General features: G+C 38.5%; 1 protein-coding gene across 17 annotated transcripts in view; it reads right to left on the bottom strand.

Moving 5' to 3' along the window:
* Positions 1 to 737: 737 nt before the first annotated feature.
* LOC108713967 (neurexin-2-beta) overlaps positions 738 to 23,310 on the bottom strand; it is a 404,763-nt gene continuing 382,190 nt past the window's right edge. For 10 of the 17 annotated variants that reach the window (XM_041590057.1, XM_018257736.2, XM_041590061.1 and 7 more), the window contains 2 exons: positions 7,868 to 7,946; positions 738 to 2,711 (listed from right to left, as the gene is read on the bottom strand). In XM_041590057.1, the coding sequence (XP_041445991.1) occupies positions 1,825 to 2,711; positions 7,868 to 7,946 (966 nt within the window). In that variant the 3' untranslated portion in view covers positions 738 to 1,824. The remainder of the gene's footprint in view (positions 2,712 to 7,867; positions 7,947 to 23,310) is intronic. The other 7 variants (XM_041590065.1, XM_041590067.1, XM_041590068.1 and 4 more) reach the window with 1 other exon arrangement.

Raw genomic sequence — 23,310 nt, 5'->3', positions numbered from 1 at the left:
TATGCATTTGGGCTTAAAAACTGTGATAATAAAAACCTCAAAACACTCTTGTTGACTTTTTCACTGGTTGACTTTCATTTACAGGAAAACTCATGGAAAAATAAAATTTTTACTCAAATTCCCATGTTGAACAATATGCGTGTTGTAAATCTGTCCCAGCTGGTTATTATATTTTTCTTTTTGCCTATAGAGCAGGAGGAAGAACTGAATCTGTGCACTGGTCCTGTAGAGGATTTAGTAATATAAGATTAAGGGGCAGATTTATCAAAATGTTTATATCTAAATAAATAACTTCTATTCATTCCTATGGGTTTTTTGGAACCATATTTATCATATTCATCAAATTGTAAGTTTCAGCTTTCACCCATTGATAAATACAATTCTAAAAATCCCATAGGAATGAATAGAATGTGGGTAAGTTTTTATTTATTAAGCTCTAAACTCACATTTTGATAAATATGCCCCTACGTTTGCTAGACATACTGTTTTAAAAATGTGTTCTTTTAACAAGAAGCAATCCTTTGGGCCAGCACCATCCACCCCTTTCCATGTAATAGGTCAGTTTGTTTACATGTTTGTGGGCTTTATATTATCAAAATAAAGCAGTCAGTGGAGGTAACTGTCACTGTCATTATGCAAAATTGTATTTTCTCATCTGGATGCAGTGATATTACAAAATAATTCACACACAAATATCTATATTATATAGATATCACTATTAATAACCTCAACACTCATTTACAAGGCCGTAACATCTGCTTTATTGATATTCTGATACTCTTTTCCCCAGTGCCCCAATTTCCCTTATCAATAGTCCTTTTATTAAGAGGTGTGGAAACAGCCTGGGATGATAAGAGAGATTCTTTTTCAGCAGGAGAGTAGGAGCAGTAGTTTCAGTCCACAAAGAAGTCAAACGCACGGCTCAGCGTTCAAAAAACCAAGACGACACCACACAAACCAGAATAGAAATAACCTTGATCTTTAGAAGGGCATAGAGGAAGGAAAGTGATATAAAGGAGGGGAGAGCTTAACCAAGACCAGTCCAGTTAGCCCTCTTTCAACATATTATTTTGCGAGTCTTTATCTCACTGTGTTCCTTTACAGTATTTCAGTATCATCCTCTCCCCTCAATGGCTCCGCTTTTTTTAAAGTATTATAGTTAGTTGACCATTTGTCATCAAGACTCATACTTTCAGGTTCCCAGTCTAATTGGAGATTTTCACATTGTGTCTCCTTACCCTCTAGGACCACTCTTTCACACAAACCAAGTTCTTGGACTAATTAATTAATTTTTTTTATTTAGAGTTTCCAACTCAGTAAGTCAGTAGGGATTGTGACAGTTTTGCTCCTGAAGATTGAAGGAGTAGGAGATATAAGGGATCAATAGAAATATTTGTTTCAGATCAAAAGGGACAGAGCAGGTAATAGACTGTGCAAAATGGAAGGCATCACTTGTTATCTTAGTTTTCCCATAAAAGATCAGATCATGGTTAAGTGGCTGGTTGGTGTTTTTCCCACTGATTAGTGAAATAATGACCACAGGTTATGTTCATGTACATTTCTTCAGTTAGTTGATTTCTGTTATTGTGGAGTGGCTGCATTGTTGACATTCATATGGATGACCAAAATGACTGATTAGTTTAAACAGCCGGCAGTTGTTTGAACACTGAAACTGTTAAAGATGGCAGCCAACTATTTGGGGTTAATCACTGTGGCTTAGTCAATGATTGGTCACAGCATGGGGTCAGTCTGGTGTCTCCACTAAATGGCTGGCTGGATTCTGCTCAACCCTACCTCCACTTTTTGGAGGTCCATTTTAAGTTCTCACACATAATACTCTTTGTCCTTATTTTTCTTACTCTTACCAGCTGTTTTGGTGGCAGGTGTTGTCTTTTCTTTTACCACTGCACCATTGCTCTGAGCAGAGTTACTGATGTAGTTCCGACTTTGGTCCACCTGATAAGATCCTTCATCTCGGTTCCTATACTTATACATTGCGTAGAGGAGAATGAGGATGCAGAGGGCAGCTGCTGCAACAATCCCCACAACCATCCCTGTTGTGCTGCTGGACTCCCTGATCACTTCCACTGCGCCTGGAGATATTTTCTCCCCTGAGCCTGTAGGATTTGCTGTAGGAAAATTGTGAAAATTTGGGGAAGAAGTTATAGATGGAAACCTTTGCTTTTTGTGTTTGTCCACAGATGTAGGGATATAGGGGTATTGGTCTAAATTAGGTTTTGGTGGTTCCCTGTTGTTCATTTTGCCTGCAGGGATGTTCCGGATAAGGTCTGGGGATGTGGTGGAGGTGAGAAGGTCATAAGGAGAGGAGGTTGAACCTCCTGTCCTAACATTTGGCCGGTACCCAGGAGGCTTCCTAGGAGACCCATCTGATCTGGACAATAAGGTCCTTTCTGTTATCATAGGGAAAACGGATTCAAAGTCCTCATCATCGGTTGGTGGGAAGCTTGATTCAGACACTTCCCCTGAGGAATCACCAGAGACTTCTATTGCCTCATCGCAATCACTATCCTCCTGCTCTGAAGGGCAAGGTGGCCTTGAGTTTGAAGGTACACTCAAGGAATCTTTGGTGGTGTCCACCAGAGTGAGGACAGTTCGATAAGTAGGTGGGGGCGGAACAAAGGGAGAACGGGTGGCAATGGGAGGGGTATCTAAGGAATCCTCTGTGATTATGGGCAATATTAATTCCCCTCCTGGAAACAAGAGAAAAAAGCAGAGAAAACAGCAAAGAAAATAGGTGTGAGTAAAAACCTCAGTAGGTCAACAAATGCTAAACACAGCACAATATGCTAACTCCCTTTGTATATATAGGTCTATCAACTATGCATAGAAACCAAATATTAAACCCAAAAAGGTACACTGCTTTTTTTTAAAGATAGCTATCTAAGCATGTATCTAATCCTAAGCATTATTTATCCATTAGTTGTCTACTCAAATATAATTTCCTTGAAAGGATATTTATACTTAATTCTTCTCTGTTCCATTTTATTTTGCTTACTCTCCACATTAACTTAATTTCTGACTTAGAACTTTTTTTTTAAATAATAAACTACTGTATGTTTCTAGCTCATTATATGTTTTATGATAATGTCCTCTAGTATTCACTGAATAATATTTTTGAACCAAAAACACTTTAAAATGTGTTGCTAATCTATGTTGCACTTTAGTATTCTGTGTCTTTTTTTGTAATTTCCTCCTTATGCTTGTCAATCCCAATCATTCCATCTTAAAGATGGTTCACAATTCTGATCTTATTTCTATCAATCTACCCATTTTTTTACATCTTTGCCACATCTTACTGATAACCTTGAGTAAACGTTATTCCTTTCCCCATCTAATTTTTGTTTACAACCCCTATTCTCTCTATTTCTGTTATATTCTTTCTTTATAAGTTCCCCACTGCTTTATGCCATATTTTGCTTTCTACTACTTTTCTTGTCATTCCTGCTTGCCTCCTCTCATGAAATAAAATTGATTCAGAATATTTAGACAACTTACATTAAACAATTGGCCACATGTGATTTTAGCATGAAGACAAAAAAAATTACAAAAGAAACTGTGAAACCTCTCGGTAAAAAAAAAGTCACTTTGATTTATTAAATTTTTACTGTTTCACGGTCACTTTATATTTTAAACTATTGCTTTTACCAAAACAACACATATCATGTATTCTATTTTTATCATTAACAAATAACTGAGAATATATGTATGTAAATATAAATATTAATTTGAGGTCCAGCAAAGCTTAATGAGTTTTCCTCTATAAGCAATCCTGTTCCTAAAATTTATAAAAAAGATTTTAATGACCATGAACAATGAAATATATTTTCCTTTTCTTAAAACAAAGGAAGAAAAAAAGAAAAGTGAGTTTTAGCATTATTTTGGTTAAAAGTTTCATGAACATTTTAGGTTTTTCTATAAAGAAAAACATCCTGGCCGTATACCATCCCAAAAGAAATAATTGTACACATTATTCCCCAAATAGATAAATAAAGGGACCCAACAACAAGGCCCAGCACTACATATCAATAGAAACTGCCAAATGCTACAATGTTTAAATTATTAAGAATACAAAAACAAATCAGCATTCCCAATTCTCTCTGATAATAAATCCACAAAAAATAATTGAATTTGTTGACTACAATTGTCATTCTGTAAATAATACACAAAACACATTCTAAATGGGCATTTATAACTCAGTTGGACTTGAGCAAGGAACAGCAGGATAGATCATACTGACTTATTATGATTATATTAGCACAAATATGGCACACCAATCCAACTGACACCTGAAAAACATCTGTCTGTGTTAATAGTGGCAATTATGCTTTTGGAAATTCCAGGTGTCCACAATAGGTATCAAAAATTAACATTTCCATTGCAGTTCAAGTAGTGGCAACAAAATTTGTATAAATCTACTGGTTTGAAAATCTTATAAGGGAATGCTATCTTATAAAGGGACAGCATATTTATAAACAGATTATTAGGACTACTGCCAGTGATAATGTTGGGATTGGTTTTATAGGTATTTATAAATTGATAACATTTACACTAAGTGCCATGTTTGCCTATGTATATAGGATACTGTTAGGGAAGGATCCATACTCTCCCTGTATCTAAAATAATTTTTTGGAAAAGAAATTATAACCATTTTTGTTTGAGATTGTAGTGTCACCTTGTACAAAGGGCTTGCCATGCCCCATGGCCTTAAGTAATTAGCATTTTATTTATAGTGCTTAAACCAAACTTGAACTTTGCTTACTTTAAGGAATGCCCACATATCATTCCCAATATTTTTAGCACACTTGCCTGTCTGTCAAATTTTAAATTGTAGAGCTACATCTTACAAAAAGAAAATTTAATTGATATACAGTATAGCTGAAAAGCTCAAAATCAGAGGCACAAAATTTTAAATTACGCTGGTAAATGAGCTCCAGAACTGTTTGGAAAAATGAAAACTTTGGTCTATCTTTAAGCTGTCCAATACTGACTGCTGAGCCTGCAGGTATTTGGTCCCTGACCAATATCTGGTCAGAGCTAAAGAGGCTGGAAAATGGGGGGTTGCAAGGACTGTGTAATCTGCTCCTTTCCGCATTGGACCATTATATGATGAGCCCGATTTGGCCCACCATCCGAGTGACCAAATGAAGAGCTTATGTAAGATAAACTTTATGTCTGACTTTTTAAAAATATTTGCCAAACTAGCAACTTCATTTAAATGTGCTATAAATTGTTATATTATTTGCTTTTTATGTTATTACTAGCAAATTGATAGGTGATGGGTTTTATTTATGTAATTCTCCTGCTGCCACCAATATGCTATCATAGGTATTAATTTTGATTTGCTTTATACAAAAATTATTTGATTCGTATTGGATTGAATTTACTAAAAATCTACCTTGCATGTGCTCCGATTCTTATTCCATGTTTTAAGTCTGCTGTGTTCACCCTAATCAATTATAATAAATTAAAAGGTACTGTACACAGAGGTTGCTATTTGAAAATTCTATGAAAATGTTCTAATATAACCAAAAAATATAGGGTTTCATAGGCAATTACTATGTATTAAATGCTTACCAATAAGGTAACTAGTTTAACTAGGTGTTATCTCCTGAGCATTCTGGATAACAGGTCCCAGCCCCATATTTTATTTCTGAAAACCCTATAATATTCATTTGTATACTTTTGATGAAGACTCTGTAACTGTTATTTGTGTCACATACATACTTTTTACCCTGGTCATGATGAAACAAGTAACCTGATTGGTTTGTAGGGGCAGACAGAGGGTTCTACATTGCACCACTTTCTTTGCTGGCTGATTATGAGATTGGAAAGCAGCTTGTTTATCTGCAGATGCTGGTTGTGTATCAGCTATTCTCATATTCTATATTTACCATAGAACCCAATAATGATGGTGTATGTACCCGTGCTGTGGCATATGCTGTAGTTGGTATTGTGGGCTTGTTTCTGTGCTTTGGCATTTAAGTTCATATTCTGGTTGTGGCCCTTTTTCCTAATTATTTTGTCCTGTCTGCATTCTCCCTTTTCTGTTTTTTTTAATTCTTTGTTACCTTTTGGGTCACCTTAGTTGCCTTGTGCCTTATACCTTATTTCTTACCTCTTTCTTTTCCCTGCTTGGATTTATGTTTTCCATCAACTTTCCCTGGAATAAGGTATTCCAACTGTATTCCAACCCTTCATTTGTTTAGCACCCCATACTGCACGTGTAAGCAAGCTGTGTCTGGGTTCTCTGGAAATGCCCTTGGTTTGGGTTGCAATTACATGCTCATAAAAATAAAGTCAGCCTCTGTTTAAATGGAAAAGGTGGAAGGAATGCACCTAATACCTGAATAAAGAAATGTCTGCAAATCTGGCAATGTAAATGTTTTAGATATCTACCAATTTGGAGGAACGTTTTAGAGAGGACAGCAGTGGTACTCAAGCAGAAATTGCAGTGTTTGCTGCAATTTTGCTTTTGGTGTATTATTCAAATTAGGGGTTAAAGCAGACCGTTAGTTATATATGTGCATGTGTGTGTTAATTAAGAATGTTCTGCCATAATTGCTGCTGCCTAAGTACAGTTTATAGATCATTATTAGCACTCCTCCCTAGAGGAGTACAGGAGATCTACTTTAGTCAGCATACTAATTATAAGTAACCCAGTGATTAATGCATGAGAGTATTTTTTTAGGAGAGAAAGTTTATGTTGATCTTTCTAGGTAATGATCATCCTTTCTCCAAGCATCCCTGTATTATAGGAATGCGAAGGACAGCAGGACCATTAAAATCTGCTGCTTCTGCAAATATTTATAAATGGTGCACCAAAACATGTAACTATGTAACCTATAAAGGGGAAGCCACTGCTCCTCTTTGCTTCCTGCTATTTTAATTGTTTGACAAGAATGAACAAAAAAATAGAAAGGTGGCCATACCATGTTTGGCCCCTCGCATGGTATCAGCCCATGCACAGATTTGTTGGATATCTTGCGGGATCAGCCCATGTATGGTTGCATTTATTATAGATATGATGTACAATTAAAAGCATTACATATTTCAAGTTAAATCCCTCACCCTAGCTAACTTTGACTAATATTATAAGAACAGTCTGAACCTATTGAAGCCACAGCACCCTGTGCATAGACTTTTCTTACTGACTAGTAAAACAACCATCAACAAGGCTTAACTATTTTTACACTTCTTGACGATGTTACTGTGTTTCAGAAACAAAACTTTACTTTCATTCCCTGAATAAAATTCTAATAATTTAAAATCGAATCGAACTGAAAATGCAGCTTTACCCTATTTTAATTAAACTGTCTTGAACAGCTCTAGTGCCTTGAATTACCTTTTTGAATTACCATTCTGTTCTGTAAGGGCAATCTTGGCACTGTTCTATATCTCAGTTTTTAGACAAAAAATCTCTCACTATATTCATATTGATTTTATTTTTTCATTGCTCCCCCCCGTACACATACTATTAACCTCTGACATATTTGCCTCTGTATACACTACAAATCATAATCTCTTGTTCCCATACTATGTGTGCATTTTACATTTATATAACTATTATCATCTCTCCACTATTTTGTTATCCCATACTTGCACTTGAATTGGAATTCTCATAATTCTCATTAATGATAAAAGTATGCTACAGGCAGCTACGCACACATATCTTGCAAACAGTTAATAAAATATGGATACGCTTTTCTCTCTGTTGAAGTTTGGAGTTTCCATACGTATAACCTATTTCCTTTTCCCCTTGCCCGGTGGTTTATTAACTGATTTTATGATTTATTTTCTATTTGAAATGATTGTAAAAGTTTAGTGCAGGGTACAGTTGGGGTCTTACCTGTGCTTGGTTCACATTCTTCCAAGTCTTCGTCATCACTTGGACATTCAGCTGAGGCAACGAGAAGGTCATCAGAATTCTGAAAAAAACAAGGATTATGAGACTTTATGGACTGAATGCAAACAACCAATATTATTTAATTAATATTAATTACATTGTTCCAAATGATTAGCCCATCCAACTTGCTGGCTGTTGCTTTGTCTTATAATGGTACGCTAATCAAAAGGTTTTGTTTTTTCAATACATTTAGATTGACTGTAGTTGTTTTTATATTTGCACTTATTATGCAAAGATTTACTACAAACTTCTAAAAAATGTAATGAGCATTTTGGAAACATTTAATGGCTTGCTTCAAAAACTTCTTATAGTGATGGAATTCCCTATAAGCTGGTGCTTTAAATGCAAACTATACCCCCAAAATGAATACTTGAGCAACAGATTTTTATATCAAATTAAGTGGCATATTAAAGAATCTCATCAAACTGGAAAATATATTTAAGTAATTGCTCTTTTACATCTCTTGCCTTGAACCACCATTTTGTAATGGTCTCTGTGCTTCCTCAGAGATCATCTGACCAGAAATACTAGAACTCTAACTGTAGCAGGAAGAAGTGTGGAAGCAAAAGACAGAAATCTGTTTGTTAATTGGCTCATGTGACCTTACATACAATCCCAGGGGGTGGCCCTTACTTTTTAAAATGGCAGTTTTCTTTTTATTTTTACACAATAGCACATACTACTATAAAAGTATATTATTATGAAAATGGTTTATTTACATGAAGCAGGGTTTTACATATGAGCTGTTTTATGCAATATCTTTTTATAGAGACCTACATTGCGGGTATAGTTTTCCTTTAACTCCTTATATGAAATTGCAGTTAAGGCCAGATATAGAATGGCTGACAGAAAGATCATTAGATTGTTGTTATTACACTCCTCTCTTACAGACATCGTCTAATTTTTGCTTTGGAAACCAATGTTCCCATTAAAAGATTAAAAGTTTAGCAAATGTTTTGCAGAGCCTGACCTCCAAAGGTATCACAGGTAACTCCTGATTTTTGTCCCTGCTAAAGCTTAAGTAAGTCCCTGGGGGCTTAAGTAAAGCAAGGTAAAGTAAAACTGGCGAAAGGAATATTTTTGAATGCATATTTTTTATGTTTTGGTATTAAAGGAGAACTAAACCCTTAAATGAATATGGCTAAAATGCTGTATTTTATATAATGAACTTATTGCACCAGCTTAAAGTTTAAGCTGCTCAATAACAGCAGTGATCCAGGATTTCAAACTTGTCACAGGGGGTCACCATCTTGGAAAGTGTCTGTGACATGCTCAGTGGGCTCTGAGCAGCTATTCAGAAGCTAAGCTTAGGGGTCCTCACAAATTTTCAAGCATAAAATAAGATTGATAATTCTGATGCTAGTTGCACTGGTTTCTGTGTTGACATGTAGTAGTTATCTGTATTAATTACTAATCAGTAATAATTGTATTGCGACATTTATATTTAGGGATGCACCAAATCTAATATTTTGGATTCGGCCGAACCGCTGAATTCTTTGTTAAAGACTCGGCCGAATACCAAACTGAATCCGAATCCTAATTTGCATATGCAAATTAGGGGTGGGAAGGGGAAAACATTTTTTACTTCCTTGTTTTGTGACAAAAAGTCACGCAATTTCCCTCCCTGCCCCTAATTTGCATATTGCGGATTCGGCCGAATCCGAATCCTGCTGAAAAAGGCCGAATCCCGAACCGAATCCTGGATTCGGTGCATCCCTATTTATATTATATATATTCAATATATTGTGCATTGATCCCTAAGCTCAGTAAGTGACAGCAGCACAGATCATGTGTAGTGAATCAGCAGAAAAAAAGATGGGGAGCTACTGGGCATTCTTGGAGCCACAGATTTTCTCTGCTAAAGGACTGGAGTTTCCTTGGGCTGTTAGCCAAAACATTATGCACAACATTTCTAACCTACTCTTTTAGTTATGCTTTCATTCTCCTTTAAATTGTTCAAATTTGTCAGAACTGCTTATTACAATCTAACATTATTACACGTGTTACAGCCTCCATTCTGCCTTTAACTCCATGGTACATGAATACATGAATAATGGCAGAAGACTTCAATTGGTAGAAACACTGTTTATTGCAACTTTACTGCAACTTCTATAAGTAGCTTGTGTACTCGTCTGCATGATCTTTTCAGCTTGATTGCTGAATACTAGACATATCAGGTGCAGTCTTCTGTGTTGCCATCTAATCAAAAATCCACGAAGTATATGTATTTTACACATGCCCCATTTTATTATTGAACGTTCGAAAACTGAGAGCAACATTGAAGTTATTGGTCATAACTGTCAAAGGACTTTCATTAGCTGTGGCCATTAAAGTGTACCATACAGGTGTCCCATTTCATTGAGCTTTGCTCATGTCAGACTTTTCATTCCACTGGCAAATATGGGAGGGGGGTTAGATCATATGTAATCATTATGTAATTTGTGTTTTGCTTTTAAAATACATTAGTGCCAATTTAACTCACTCTAATTGCAATAAAACAAGGCTGTGTTGTTCTCCTGCTCAAAAGCCATAAGTCATCATTAAACTGCACCTTAAATGATTACCCTGCTCTACAGTGGGGATGGTGAATATTCCTGCCATACATGCTCTCACAATTTTTGAAGTCAGCACACTCAACAAGTTGTATTGCGAACAAATAAAAAATATTTTTCGGGGGGGGGGTGTCAGGGAGCCGGGAGCTCCCTCCAGGGAGGTAGTCTGGATCAAGGAGGAAGCCCTCTAGTGGGAGCAAGGTCACGGTATCCGAAGGGTTAAGCAGAATCAGTAGTAGTGGTCACAGGCAGGAGTTAACGAGGGCAGGCAGATCAGATGCAAAAGTCCAAAGTCCAGGCAAAGTTTAATAACACAGGCAGGTAACAGGAATCACGGACTGGGAGCAGGAATCTAGGCTGGAAGCAGGAATCAGGGCAGGGAGCAGGAATCAAAGCTGGAGCTCTCAGGGGGAAGCTGAGGTCTGACAGACACAGGATTGATAATCTCCAAGATGGGAAATGGACCCACAAACTTCGGACCCAACTTGGGAGATGGCACCTTCAGACGAATGTTTCGGGAAGAAAGCCAAACTTTATCAGCAACCTTGAAGAGAGGAGAGGACCAATGTCTCCAATCAGCGATTTGGTTGCAGCCCAAATAGCGGACATATGGGCCACATGGTCACCAGCGGCTGGGGCATCAGTCAAAACAAAGTCTTTTGGAAAGGCTTGAGGATGTTGGCCATACACAGACATGAATGGAGATCTTACAGTGGATGAATGACAGGCGTTGTTATGAGCAAATTCTGCCCATGGGAGAAGGTCAGACCAATCATCTTGGCAGAGGGAGACATGATTTCTCAGGAATTGTTCTAAGGCTTGATTCACTCGCTCCGCTGCCCCATTCGTTTGGGGATGATAGGAAGAAGAGAATTGGAGAGCAATACCCAAGACCTTGCATAAGGAACGCCAAAACTTTGCCGTGAACTGGGAACCTCTGTCAGAGACAATCTCCGCCGGGAAGCCATGCAGGTGGAAAATTAATTGAATAAACAACTGCAACAACTCCACTGCAGATGGAAGCTTGGAGTTGGCTATGAAGTGGGCCATCTTGCTAAAACGATCTATGATGACCCAGATCACGGTGTTCCCACTGGAGGGAGGAAGCTCGACTATGAAGTCCATTGCCAAATGGGTCCAAGGACGAGAGGGGACAGGCAATGGCTGTAGTAACCCGCTAGGGTGAGAATGGCTAGGCTTGGAAGTGGCACAAACGGTACAAGCAGCAACAAAGTCTTTGACATCTTTACGAATAGTCGGCCACCAGACTAGACTCCGTGAAAGTTCTAGAGTCTTAGCAGGACCAGGATGTCCCGCTTGCTTGGAGCTATGAGTCTGTTGCAGGATAGGCAGACGAAGTTCAGGAGGTACGAATGCCATTCCGATGGGAGTATCAGGAGGGGCAGAAGATTGACCAGCCAGAATTTGATCAGCAAATTGAGGGTATAAAGAAGCAATGATCTTGACAAGAGGAATAATTGGCTCTTGTCTTTCAGGAGTACAATCCACCGGAGTGAAACTTCGAGACAGAGCATCGGCTTTCCGATTCTTGGAGCCAGGGCAATAAGTCAAGACAAAGTTAAATCGAGAGAAGAAGAGAGCCCACCTTGCTTGTCTGGGATTCAGCCTCTTGAATGAACTCAAGATTCTTATGATCTGTGTAGACCGTGACTGGGATCAAGGAACCTTCAAGGAGGTGACACCATTCTTCTAAGGCAAGCTTGACAGCCAGGAGTTCTCGATTTCCTACATCATAATTTTGTTCGGCAGGAGAGAACTTCTTAGAGAAATATGCACATGGGTGCAACTTTCCATCAGAGGGATGTCATTGGGACAGGATAGCTCCAGCTCCAACTTCAGAAGCATCCACCTTGATGAAGAAAGGTAACTCTGGATCAGGATGGCGGAGAACCGAAGCAGAAGTGAAGGCATCCTTCAAGGATTGAAAAGCTTCTATAGCAGGCGGGGGCCATGAGCTTGTTTTACCCCCTTTTCAGATGAGGGCAAGGGTAGGAGCAATACGAGAAGAGAACCCCTTAATGAATTGCCGGTAGTAATTGGCAAAACCAATGAATCTTTGCATTGCCTTGGTGCTCAGCGGTAGGGGCCACTCTTGGATTGCAGACACTTTCACCGGAACCATCTCGAAACCCTCTGGGGAGATGATATAGCCCAGAAAAGGAATCTTGGACACTTCAAACACGCATTTCTCCAGCTTGTAAAAGAGGGAGTTCTTCCTCAAACGAGAGAGTACTTCCTTCACCTGGGACCGATGGCTTGCTAAGTCCTTGGAGAAAATCAGGATGTCATCAAGGTACACGACCACAAACTTTCCCAAGAGATCCCGGAAAATGTCGTTCACGAATTCTTGGAAGACAGCGGGGTCATTGCAGAGACCAAAGGGCATCACAAGGTATTCAAAGTGCCCATCACGAGTGTTGAATGTTGTCTTCCATTTGTCACCTTCACGGATGCGGATGAGGTTATACGCCCCACGAAGTTCCAACTTAGTGAAGATTTTAGCCCCCTTCAGTTGGTCAAAAAGTTCTGCAATCAGAGGCAAGGGATACCGGTTCTTAACGGTGATTTTATTAAGACCCCGGTAGTCAATACAAGGACGTAGGCCTCCATCCTTCTTCTCCACGAAGAAGAATCCAGCTCCTGCAGGAGAAGTAGAAGGGCGAATAAACCCCCGCTGGAGATTTTCTTGGATATATTCCTTCATGGCAGAGGTCTCTGCTGGGGAGAGAGGATAAGTGCGACCTCTAGGAGGCATGGTTCCATGCAGGAGATCAACTGGACAATCGTAGAGACGATGAGGAGGGAGAAATTCTGCAGACTTTTTACAGAAGACATCGGAGAATTCCTTGTAGAAGGAGGGAAGTGTCTTCAAATCTGACGTAGAAATATTCACCCTCTGGATGGGTTCAGCAGGAAGGCAGTGCTGTTGGCAGTATGGACTCCATGGAAACCTGCCACCGAGGACCAATCAATGATAGGGTTATGCAGGCGTAACCAGGGAAGCCCCAAGACGACAGGAACAGAAGGACAGGAAATAATCAGGAACGATAACTTTTCTTTGTGTAAAGTCCCAACCTGCGCAGGCAATTCCCCAGTCATCATAGAGATAAAGAAAAAGATATATCTATGGATTGCACACTCAGACTTATATAAATGAATTAAAATTTATTGTATCATATTATTAAAAACTTACAAACATCATAGAAAAACCGACGCGTTTCGACCACCATGGTGGTCTTCATCAGGGGCAAAAAACTCCTCAATATAAGAAAAATCAAAAAGGCAGGAAGATTGTATGTATCTATGCAGTTTAAATACCTTGTGGCATGTTAAGCAGGCTCCCAAACAGACGATGCTCAGCGTGTGACATCATTTCCGCCCCAATTATAGGTGAAAAGGGAAGTGTGCTCACCTAAATCTCTATTTGGAACGCATATGCGTTCCACTCGAATTTACGCATGCGCTTTCCCGCCCATGCGAAAACACGCATGCGTTCCATTCAATCATGCGAGTGCGCAAAAATGCCCAAAAGTAGGCAAAAATGCGCTAGCACAAAAACGCCCATTGTAGGCCAAATTGGAAATGTGCGCACAACTTCTTGGAACACTCTCTGTTGTGCATGCGAGTCTAGTTATAAATCAAGTTATAAATCAAAATAGCATACATTAAATCCCAACTATGGAGAAAATACCAATTTCTCGCACTCTTTTGAAATCCTTGTTATGACTCACAATTGCAAAACATCATGTCTGTTTGATGGCCAAAAAACATCAAACAACATTACATCATAATTCATGTTATTGTACACAATTAAATCGCAAATAGGCCATTTCTTGTTTAATAGCCCCAGATACAGTCTAAGTCTGGTGTCCCATGAATGTGTTATACACTAGAAAAAATAAAAAAAGGAAAGAGAAAAATTACATCACTATACAAAAAACATTATACCAACAAAAAGGTTTTTACAATTATATATAACAACCTTCAAGAGACATATCCCTTATTAAACCTTGGAATATGCAAAATATCTGTATCTCAAGATGAGAGCAGAACATACCTATCCCGGTTCATCATCTAGTCTGAATAGAAAAATTGGATAGAAAAATTCGTACTGGATGAATCAAAGAAAATATCCATCATAGGAGCCGATTAGAGTTACAGCAATCATTATCTGTTCTGTAAAAAACATGACAGATTTAGTCATAGAGATAAACTCGGATTCAAGGGGTCGGTCATCAATGGCGGTTACTCGAAGTGGAGGAGTCAATGGAAACAGGGGAACATTCATATACTTGGCAAAGAGAGCGTCCATGAAATTTCTGGCAGCTCCAGAGTCAATAAAAGCTGACCCATAAATGGTCTAAGTGGACAGACGGATCTGTAAAGGCAGAAGAAACCTGTGAGAGTTCTCTTGTGACTTGGGAGTAACACCCCCTACATGAGTCTTTCCAAGGTTACCTTGAAGAGGGGAACTCTGAGGCTTCACAGGACAGGAGTTGGCAAAGTGAGATTGACCCCCACAGTAGAGACAAAGTCCAGCCGTACGTCTCTGGAGTTTCTCTTGTTCAGAGAGACGAGCTCTTCCGACTTGCATAGGTTCCTCCGGAGGAATAACTGCTGGGGGGTAGGAGGTAATAGAGGTCTTTGAAAGCAAGGAGCCAACATGGGTTGAAATTTCTTGACTCGGTCCCTATCAGCTTGATGTTCTCTCTGACGGGTGTCCACCTTGACAGACAAAGCAATGAGGTCTTCAACCTGCGTGGGTAATTCACGGGAGACCAGGTCATCTTTGAGGCGGATAGAGAGACCATTGTAGAAGGCAGCATGATAGGCATCATTATTCCAACGAGTCTCTGCAGCGAGAGTACGGAATTCAATGGCATATTCCGCTACATTACGATTACCTTGGCGAATCTGGAACAGACGAGAAGCAGCGGTCGCCACCCGACCGGGGGCTTCGAACACCGTCCGGAATTCTTTCAGGAAGGCTTTAGCATCATCAATTAAAGGAGACTCCTTCTCCCAGTGCGGAGATGCCCATTCAAGTGATTTCCCTGCCAGACGAGTGATCACAAAACCAACCTTAGCTGGCTCACAGTTAAATTCTGCAGGTTGCAAGGCGAACCGAATCTGGCACTCATTCACAAAACCATGACAGGCTTGAGGGTCGACACTGTAGAGAGGCGGTGCAGGAATACATGGACCAGAAGTGGGGGACTGTGTAGCCATGTCGGCAGCAACTAGGGTGGGCGTTGGAGTAGTCGGCGTCAGCATGGATAACTTTTCCAAAATCACCTCCAGCGTGTGTCCGACAAAATTTTGCCGAGCTTCGTACGCCTTCATGCGAGTATGCAGACCTCGAAAGGCCCTGCCAAAATCTGGCTGAGCTTCCTCAGTGGGATCCATGGCCCAAGAATAATGTCATGGAGCCGTGAGCTCCCTCCAGGGAGGTAGTCTGGATCAAGGAGGAAGCCCTCTAGTGGGAGCAAGGTCGCGGTATCCGAAGGGTTAAGCAGAATTAGTAGTAGTGGTCACAGGCAGGCGTTAACGAGGGCAGGCGTTAACGAGGGCAGGCAGATCAGATGCAAATGTCCAAAGTCCAGGCAAAGTTCAATAATACAGGCAGGTAACAGGAATCACGGACAGGGAGCAGGAATCAAGGCTGGAAGCAGGAATCAGGGCAGGGAGCAGGAATCAAAGCTGGAGCAGGGATCAAGGCTGGAAAACAGGCAGTACAGGAACCCAGGATCAGTAGTGATTTGAATCCTATTCTTGGGCGCCGTCACAGTGTTTTGGGCGCCCTTTTATGACAAGATCCCGGCACCAGTGATGACATCATCATGCAGCGACGCTGCAGCCATGTGTTCAGCATGGGCGCCGCCATCTTATATCTTTACTGTGACCGCCGGGAATGTAAACAACGCTGTCGGGTACTTCTGGATCGGGTACTTCTGGCAGTCCTGACAGGGGGGCGCTCTAAAACCACATTCTACTATTCATTTTCAGTGAGCTTGCAAAATTATGTTTTTGGAGAAAACTAACATAGCTTGAAGTATGAAAATGTATCTCTCATTGATTTCTACAGAAGTTCACTAGCTTTCAGCCACATTTTTTATTTGAGTTTTTCATTTAATTCATTTTTTATATAAGTTAAATTTGAAAGTTCAGAATTTGTAAAATATTCTGATTTCAATTTATTAGCACACCTAGTACAAGATACAGTCTGAACCCAGTAGTCCTTTATTAAATTGCTTGCATCCCATTGTGCTTCTTTGTTGATTCTCCTGCATGATGCACAAGGAAGCGTTGTGCAAGGTTATACTCACTTCTCGCCTTTCTATATGCTTACTGTGAGGCATGACTTCTGGTGGGCCAGGGGAATTGGCAGATAATATTTTCTTCACAATTTTCATCTTGCCCCCATTGATAAATAAACCCTTATATATTTATATATTCACTGTGGTGTGTGTGTTTTTATGTACATATACTACACCTTCCATTGCTCAAAAATGGAACTAAACTCAAAAATGTAAAGCCTAACAGCCTACTTTGTATGAATATAAGAATCAGAGGATGTTCCCATCTTTTTTTCTCTCCCTACCCTAAGCATTACTGTATATCTCTCTCTACTCACAGATACAAGTATATCAGAGGGCACCATTATGTGAAATGGTGACCTTTGCACATTCAGACCATCTTGCCAGGCCAAAGATAGGGCATATGCTTTATTGATTATATAAAAAGTATTATTTATGTTTAAAGGACAGTTGTAATGTACTTCAATGAGTCTGCCAAACAAGCATAGTCTTTTCTCTCAATATTACACTTTCACAAGCTCTCTTACTCCTTCTCCCTTACATGTAATATGCTTCCTTGTGCATTAGTAGCAGGTAAAAAAAAAACCATGTAATTACTATGTACAATGTGAAAAGGCAGTGTGGGTTCAAATAGATCTCAATTATACTGTAACGGTTTGTGTTAAGTAGAAGAAAGGGCAGCCCGTGCTTGGCAAACAAACATCACCTATCATTAATTCCCAAGTGTAAATATAAAGGCTTCAATTTCTCCAGCCCACACTCCTTGAAATTGACAGTGCCTATTACTGTCATGAGCCATGCAATATAGTCATGTGTAGAAAAGCAAATTAGTAGAAATCACAAGGCTTTTTAGAAATCAGATATCTTGATAGGGGTCAATGAATGCAAAGATATGTTTCAAGTATAGAGATCTGTTTCCCACCCATATCATAGCCCAGATTAATACATAAAATGTATATGATGTGCATTAGCTTTTAAATGTATGAAAAACCTGTTAGTTATTTTAATAACACTGATAGTATTAAAAAATCCCTAGGTAGATGACTTCTACCATCCCTGCTTGATGAGTTGGAGTAGTTAGTGATTGCATTACCACCCACTTGGTTTGCTAGACCTACTGGGGTGGTAATGCCATCTGCATTTGGGATGTTCCAAAATCGCTGATCATAATCATTATAGGTTTCAGCCATAAATCCCTGCTGCAGTGAAGTACAACTTTGCTCTCTCTGTAGACCAGTGATCACTGCTTTAGACCTAAACAAACACTATGATGAGAACAAGTAGTTTATAAGGGGTTCCAAGTGAGGAATTGTGTGTTTTTATCAGTTATATCATGCAACATACTCAAAATTAATTAAAGACAGTTTTACAGTTACTGTATACAGACTAGGATTAACTATTAAAGCAATAATTCCTGTAACTGTAGCTAAATTATAGCTACTTTCTGCCTGTACATGCGGGAAATTAAGAGTTTGGGGTGTTTTAGATTTAGAAATGCCTAGTTGAGAATATTAATCATCATTAATGACATCTAAATGTTGTCGCCAATCATTTGTTGGCATAAAATTGTGTATAATCCTTAATACACAGTTTGATCATGTTTGTTTATTACATTTTTACTTTATGCCACTTCTTGCTCAGTCTGGCTAATGAGGGGCTGATTTACTAAAACTCAAATTGAACTGCCATTTACTTCTACGTGACCTCAAAAGGTTTGAGATGGCATATCGGATTTGGAGTTTTAGCAGATTTGGGGTATAATAAATCTTTAAAAATATGGGGCAAATTCCCTAAGCGGCGACAAATTTGCTAGCGACCGCTTCGCCCACTTTGCAACACTTTGCCAGTTGTAAATTCTCCAGGTCAGCGCTAATTCCCTAAAATGCGAAGTTGCGTCCAGACCGCCGAACGATGGAGAAGTTGTGTTACTTCGGCAAGCAAAGCAAAGAGGCGCTAGCGTTGGCTAATTTGCATACTGCGGGAAGTGAAAGTTTAATGGACGTATATGACGCAGCAAATTCATACATTACACAATCCCAGGTAACCTTAATAAAATAAAATAGAGTTGTTATAATACCCTACACATGAGCCCAGTGTATAGTTTATATGCCATATGTTAGGAAATGTAGGGGGGAACCCGGTTACCCCAAAATAAAATTTACAGTCTTTTGCAGGCTATCACTCAGCAAAAAGGAAAAGACGCCAACGTTTTTTTGGGACTTAGAAAATTTTTCAACAAAAAATTGAGGAAGTCTTATCCACTCCATTGCACTTCACCTGGTCTAATATGGCGAAGGCAAGAGGTAACGTTCAGTAAAGTTACGTCTGTTTGCCAGAGCGAAACTTGGCCTGGCGTTAGAGTGCGAAGCAACGCTAGTGTATATCTCCTTCGCTAGCAGTTTAAAAGGACCATACATGGGCTGACCATGCACAGATACCATGTTAATTTTTGATTGTTCTCTTTCAGCTATGCCTCTTCCTCATCTGTCATTGTGCCATACACAAGCTTTGTATCTGCCAATAAGGTTTTTAATCACACTCAATGGGCAAACCAACCAATTATCCATCTTACATGGATAACTGTTATGAAATGAGGTCATGCTGGCAAATTTTCACTAGCGTTAGTCACTTCGCCCTTTAGGGAATCTGCCCCTTTGTGTTATTATTTTTCCATGAACATTTTGAGTTTTCCACCTAAAAACCTTGACCAGAAAAAAATGAGGTTTAAAAAAATGGGCCCCTAAATGTACTAATGGTTGTATTTTATTACCAGGCTTCCTCAGCCTAACAGTTTCACCTACTGCAAACAACCCAACCATGTTTTTTAGTAGTGCTTAGCAAATTGCTGACTCAAGAAACTGCAGTTTAAAAGGACAATACATGGGCTGACCATGCACAGATACCATGTTAATTTTTGATTGTTCTCTTCCAGCTGTGCCTCTTCCTTATCTGTCATTGTGCCATACACAAGCTGTGTATCTGCCAATAAGATTTTTAATCACACTCAATGGGCAAACCAACCAATATCCATCGTACATGGATAACTGAGAAAAGGTGAAATCTATCTATCTATCTATGATTCAATGCATACATGTGTTGTTTACAGGCAAAAAAATTGTTAGGCTGAGGAACATAGTTAAATATATAAACAGATAAAAGATTAAAATAATAATGTATTTTTTTAACTGATATATTACCTTCTGCAGTAAAGTGAACTTATTATAATAACAATAGTTCCCCTAATTTTGTTGATTACTAGTACACCTTTATTTACAATTATTAATAACATTAAAGTTCTCAAGATCTCAAAATTCTTACTGATAAATAGAAATACTTTTCCTTTACTACTCTACTCATGTCCAGAAGCCTCGTGTCGGCTCTGGCGTAAACAGACTCGGCGGATTTGAGCAAAGAAACATAAGACTTTGTATTTCAAGCTGAAATCCACTGAATCAGTTTGCGCTGGATCCGACAAAAGGCTTCCAGAGGCGAACAGACAAGAAGATTCGGCTAGCTGTCGAGGGCTGAAATCAGCCTGTGGATATTTGCATTTTTTGCATTTTACTTGCTGAATCCTATACCCCTTATTTTATATTGTTAAATTCATCCCAATTGTTTATAGTGCATAGGTGGCAAATAATATATGCACATGAGACAATAGTATTATTTGACGCTGATATTAAATATACATTTTCCACCTTCATAATGTCACAGCAGTAAACAGCTTAGTGTTTACTATGTGAATGTGTAGTAAAGGAAAAAGGGAATACAGTTGGTTATATCCCTTGATAGGTATAAGGTTTCTTCTGCAATACTGTACTGGGACACTCTTGAAACGTATCATAATTGCATCATAACTAGGTGATAAATAAAAATACTGGGCAGCATTTCTTTGTACAGCACAAAAATATATATTTATTTTAATTGAGCTGTATTTTACAGCAAAATGTAATAAACATCCTATAACACTTAACCTTGAAAACCCCAAATAATTGTTTTTTTTATGTTTATTAGATCTATAAGGTCACTTTTATTTTACTGTATTGTGCTTGTAGTGCTTTTCAAGGTTTTTTACAATATGTTATTGTGGATTCTCATAATTTATTAAAACCACATTTCAATATGTACCATCTATAATCACTAGCTTCTTTTTACAAAGGGAAAATTACTTTGTTTTACAGATATGGAGCTTTTGATAGCTTCTGAAATAACCTGAATTGGACTTCTTATTTACATACATATACATTCTAGCACTGGGTAAAGGCAAGAAATTTCAGTTCAGTTAATTATGCAGTAGTAATAAATTGCTTTTGCAAAAAGCAGTTTAAAAAAATTGTTGCCACAACAATTTTAGTGCAGCACCTGCTAGATAACTTGAAGTAAACACCAAATGTGATGTCTAGATTTAAACTTACCTCTTTGTACAGTGGATGTTATGGTTTCAAGGGGGTACAAGGGACCTGTTTCATATCCCTTGAGTCATGTAGATTTTATTACAGGTTGCTTTAGGGCTTTTATTAGAGATTGATGAGCCTTTTTTGTGTGAAAATCAAGCCTTATAGAACATCCATTTGTGATTTTACTCCTAGTAAGTCTGGAGGTTGCTCAGCTTGGGTGAAGGGTTTGACAAATAACAATCGTTAAGTTTAAAACTGGAACAAATCTAAACTTTCCTAATATCCTCCCACAGCCCTGGTTCAAAATATTTTTAATAACTTCTCAGAGGGTTGTAGAAATCTAGAAAAATCTAACCTACTGTATTTTTACTGGGCACATGTTGTGGAGTGTCACCTGGATAGGTACTGTTTTCTTGTTCAATATTTGAATATGAAACAAAGTTCATGCAACCAAATGTTTCCATTGCAGTTGCTAACTGGTGTTGCTTGCTACAGCCAAGTTTATTATCTACAAGGATCCTTAGATCCTTCTCCATAATGGATTTGTTAAGGTCATAGCTGTCTTAAATACTTTTACTTTCCTGTTGCATAAACTTACATTGAATCTTATCTTTCACTTAGCCACCCAGATAGACAAATTGTCAAGATCCTGCTGCAAGGACATTTTTTCAAGTGTATGCTTGACGCAGTTTAAACAGAGGTACATTCCAAACATTTTGAAGAATACAATATGTGTGTTAGAACAGTACGAGAGTAGCAGTTAAAAGCAGGAGAGCAATGATGAGAATTTGAAGTGACAGTGCCTATATGTGCCTATAACTAGTTTTCGGAGGTTATTTTTTATAAAAAGTTTTATATTGTGCAGGAGGAATGTGTATAGCAAAGTAGAAACAAAGATATCTAACAGAAAATGGAAGTAGAAAAGAAGGGTAAAGGAAGAAACTACATTTGAACCACTAAGCAGACAAGTAAAATTAACAGAATAGAGACAAACAGGGGAATGTAATAAAAGTCACAAAGAGCAAAACAATTCGCACCAATAAGACTAAAAATCCACATCTCGCAATGTAATATTGTTCCTTAAACTGTTATTGCATTGCGAATTTTAATTGCGCATTGCGAATTTTAATTGCGCACTCATAAGAAGTGCTTGAAGGTGTCGTAATCTTTTGGAGCAAACATAACGACTTTTTCAGTAAGAAGTTTTATTACATTGACTGCGCATTGGAGCAAACTATAAAATTCGCAAACGGTCTTTCACTGTCGGAAGTGGTCGCTAAACAGTTTCTGGGCTCGCAAAAGCTATATTAAATTCGCACAAAGCTAAATTTGTTCGCGCAAAGGCATAACTTTTCGCATTGCGAATAGTTTTTCCGTTAGCGATTTTTATTACATTCCCCCGAAAGCATTGGAGGAGGTACATACCATTGCATTATATTTTCAAAAGTGTTTAACAGTTAATTTATCCAAAAGGATGCAGGAAACTCCAGGGTCTTCTATTGTGGCTTAGCACGTTAGACCATTTGTGAATTTTTTACTATATAAGTGATTTACTGCACTGTTTATCTCAAGGTGTTCCGAAAGATATATGGAAATATATGGAACCCAAGACTAGGGAACTGAAAGGATGAAAGGTGCAAGAGTTAACATAATTGCTAAGATATAAGATTGCACTATAAGGCTTAATATAAGAGTTTATGGGAGTTCATAAAATGTAAATTGCAAGTTTACAGGAAAATGTATGATAATAAGCAGTTATAATGCAAAATTAAAATGTGCAACAATGCAGATTGCAGGGCCAAGGTACATAATGAAATAAAATATTTATGTGGCTAAGACCGCTTATGTTTGCACAAAACTAGTGTCACACAAAGGTACTGTTTATTAAAAGATAACATCCAAGCCCCATTAAACTATTAGGCTTAAATCAAACTGGGTGACTTTTGTTGCCTGTTATGATTACATAGTGCCTGTTAGGTCTCCAAGCAAGCAGGTGCTAAAACTTCAGATGTGTTAGTAGGCATTGCTTGAAGAGGGTAAAGGTTGGCTGAGCCTTTAAGAATCACTGTGAATGATGAATTGCCAAGCAACTAATTGCT

The sequence above is a fragment of the Xenopus laevis genome, chromosome 4L (genome assembly GCF_017654675.1).
Source record: "Xenopus laevis strain J_2021 chromosome 4L, Xenopus_laevis_v10.1, whole genome shotgun sequence".
In the NCBI taxonomy this organism is placed as follows: domain Eukaryota; kingdom Metazoa; phylum Chordata; class Amphibia; order Anura; family Pipidae; genus Xenopus; species Xenopus laevis.
This window is presented reverse-complemented; position numbering and strand designations above follow the sequence as displayed.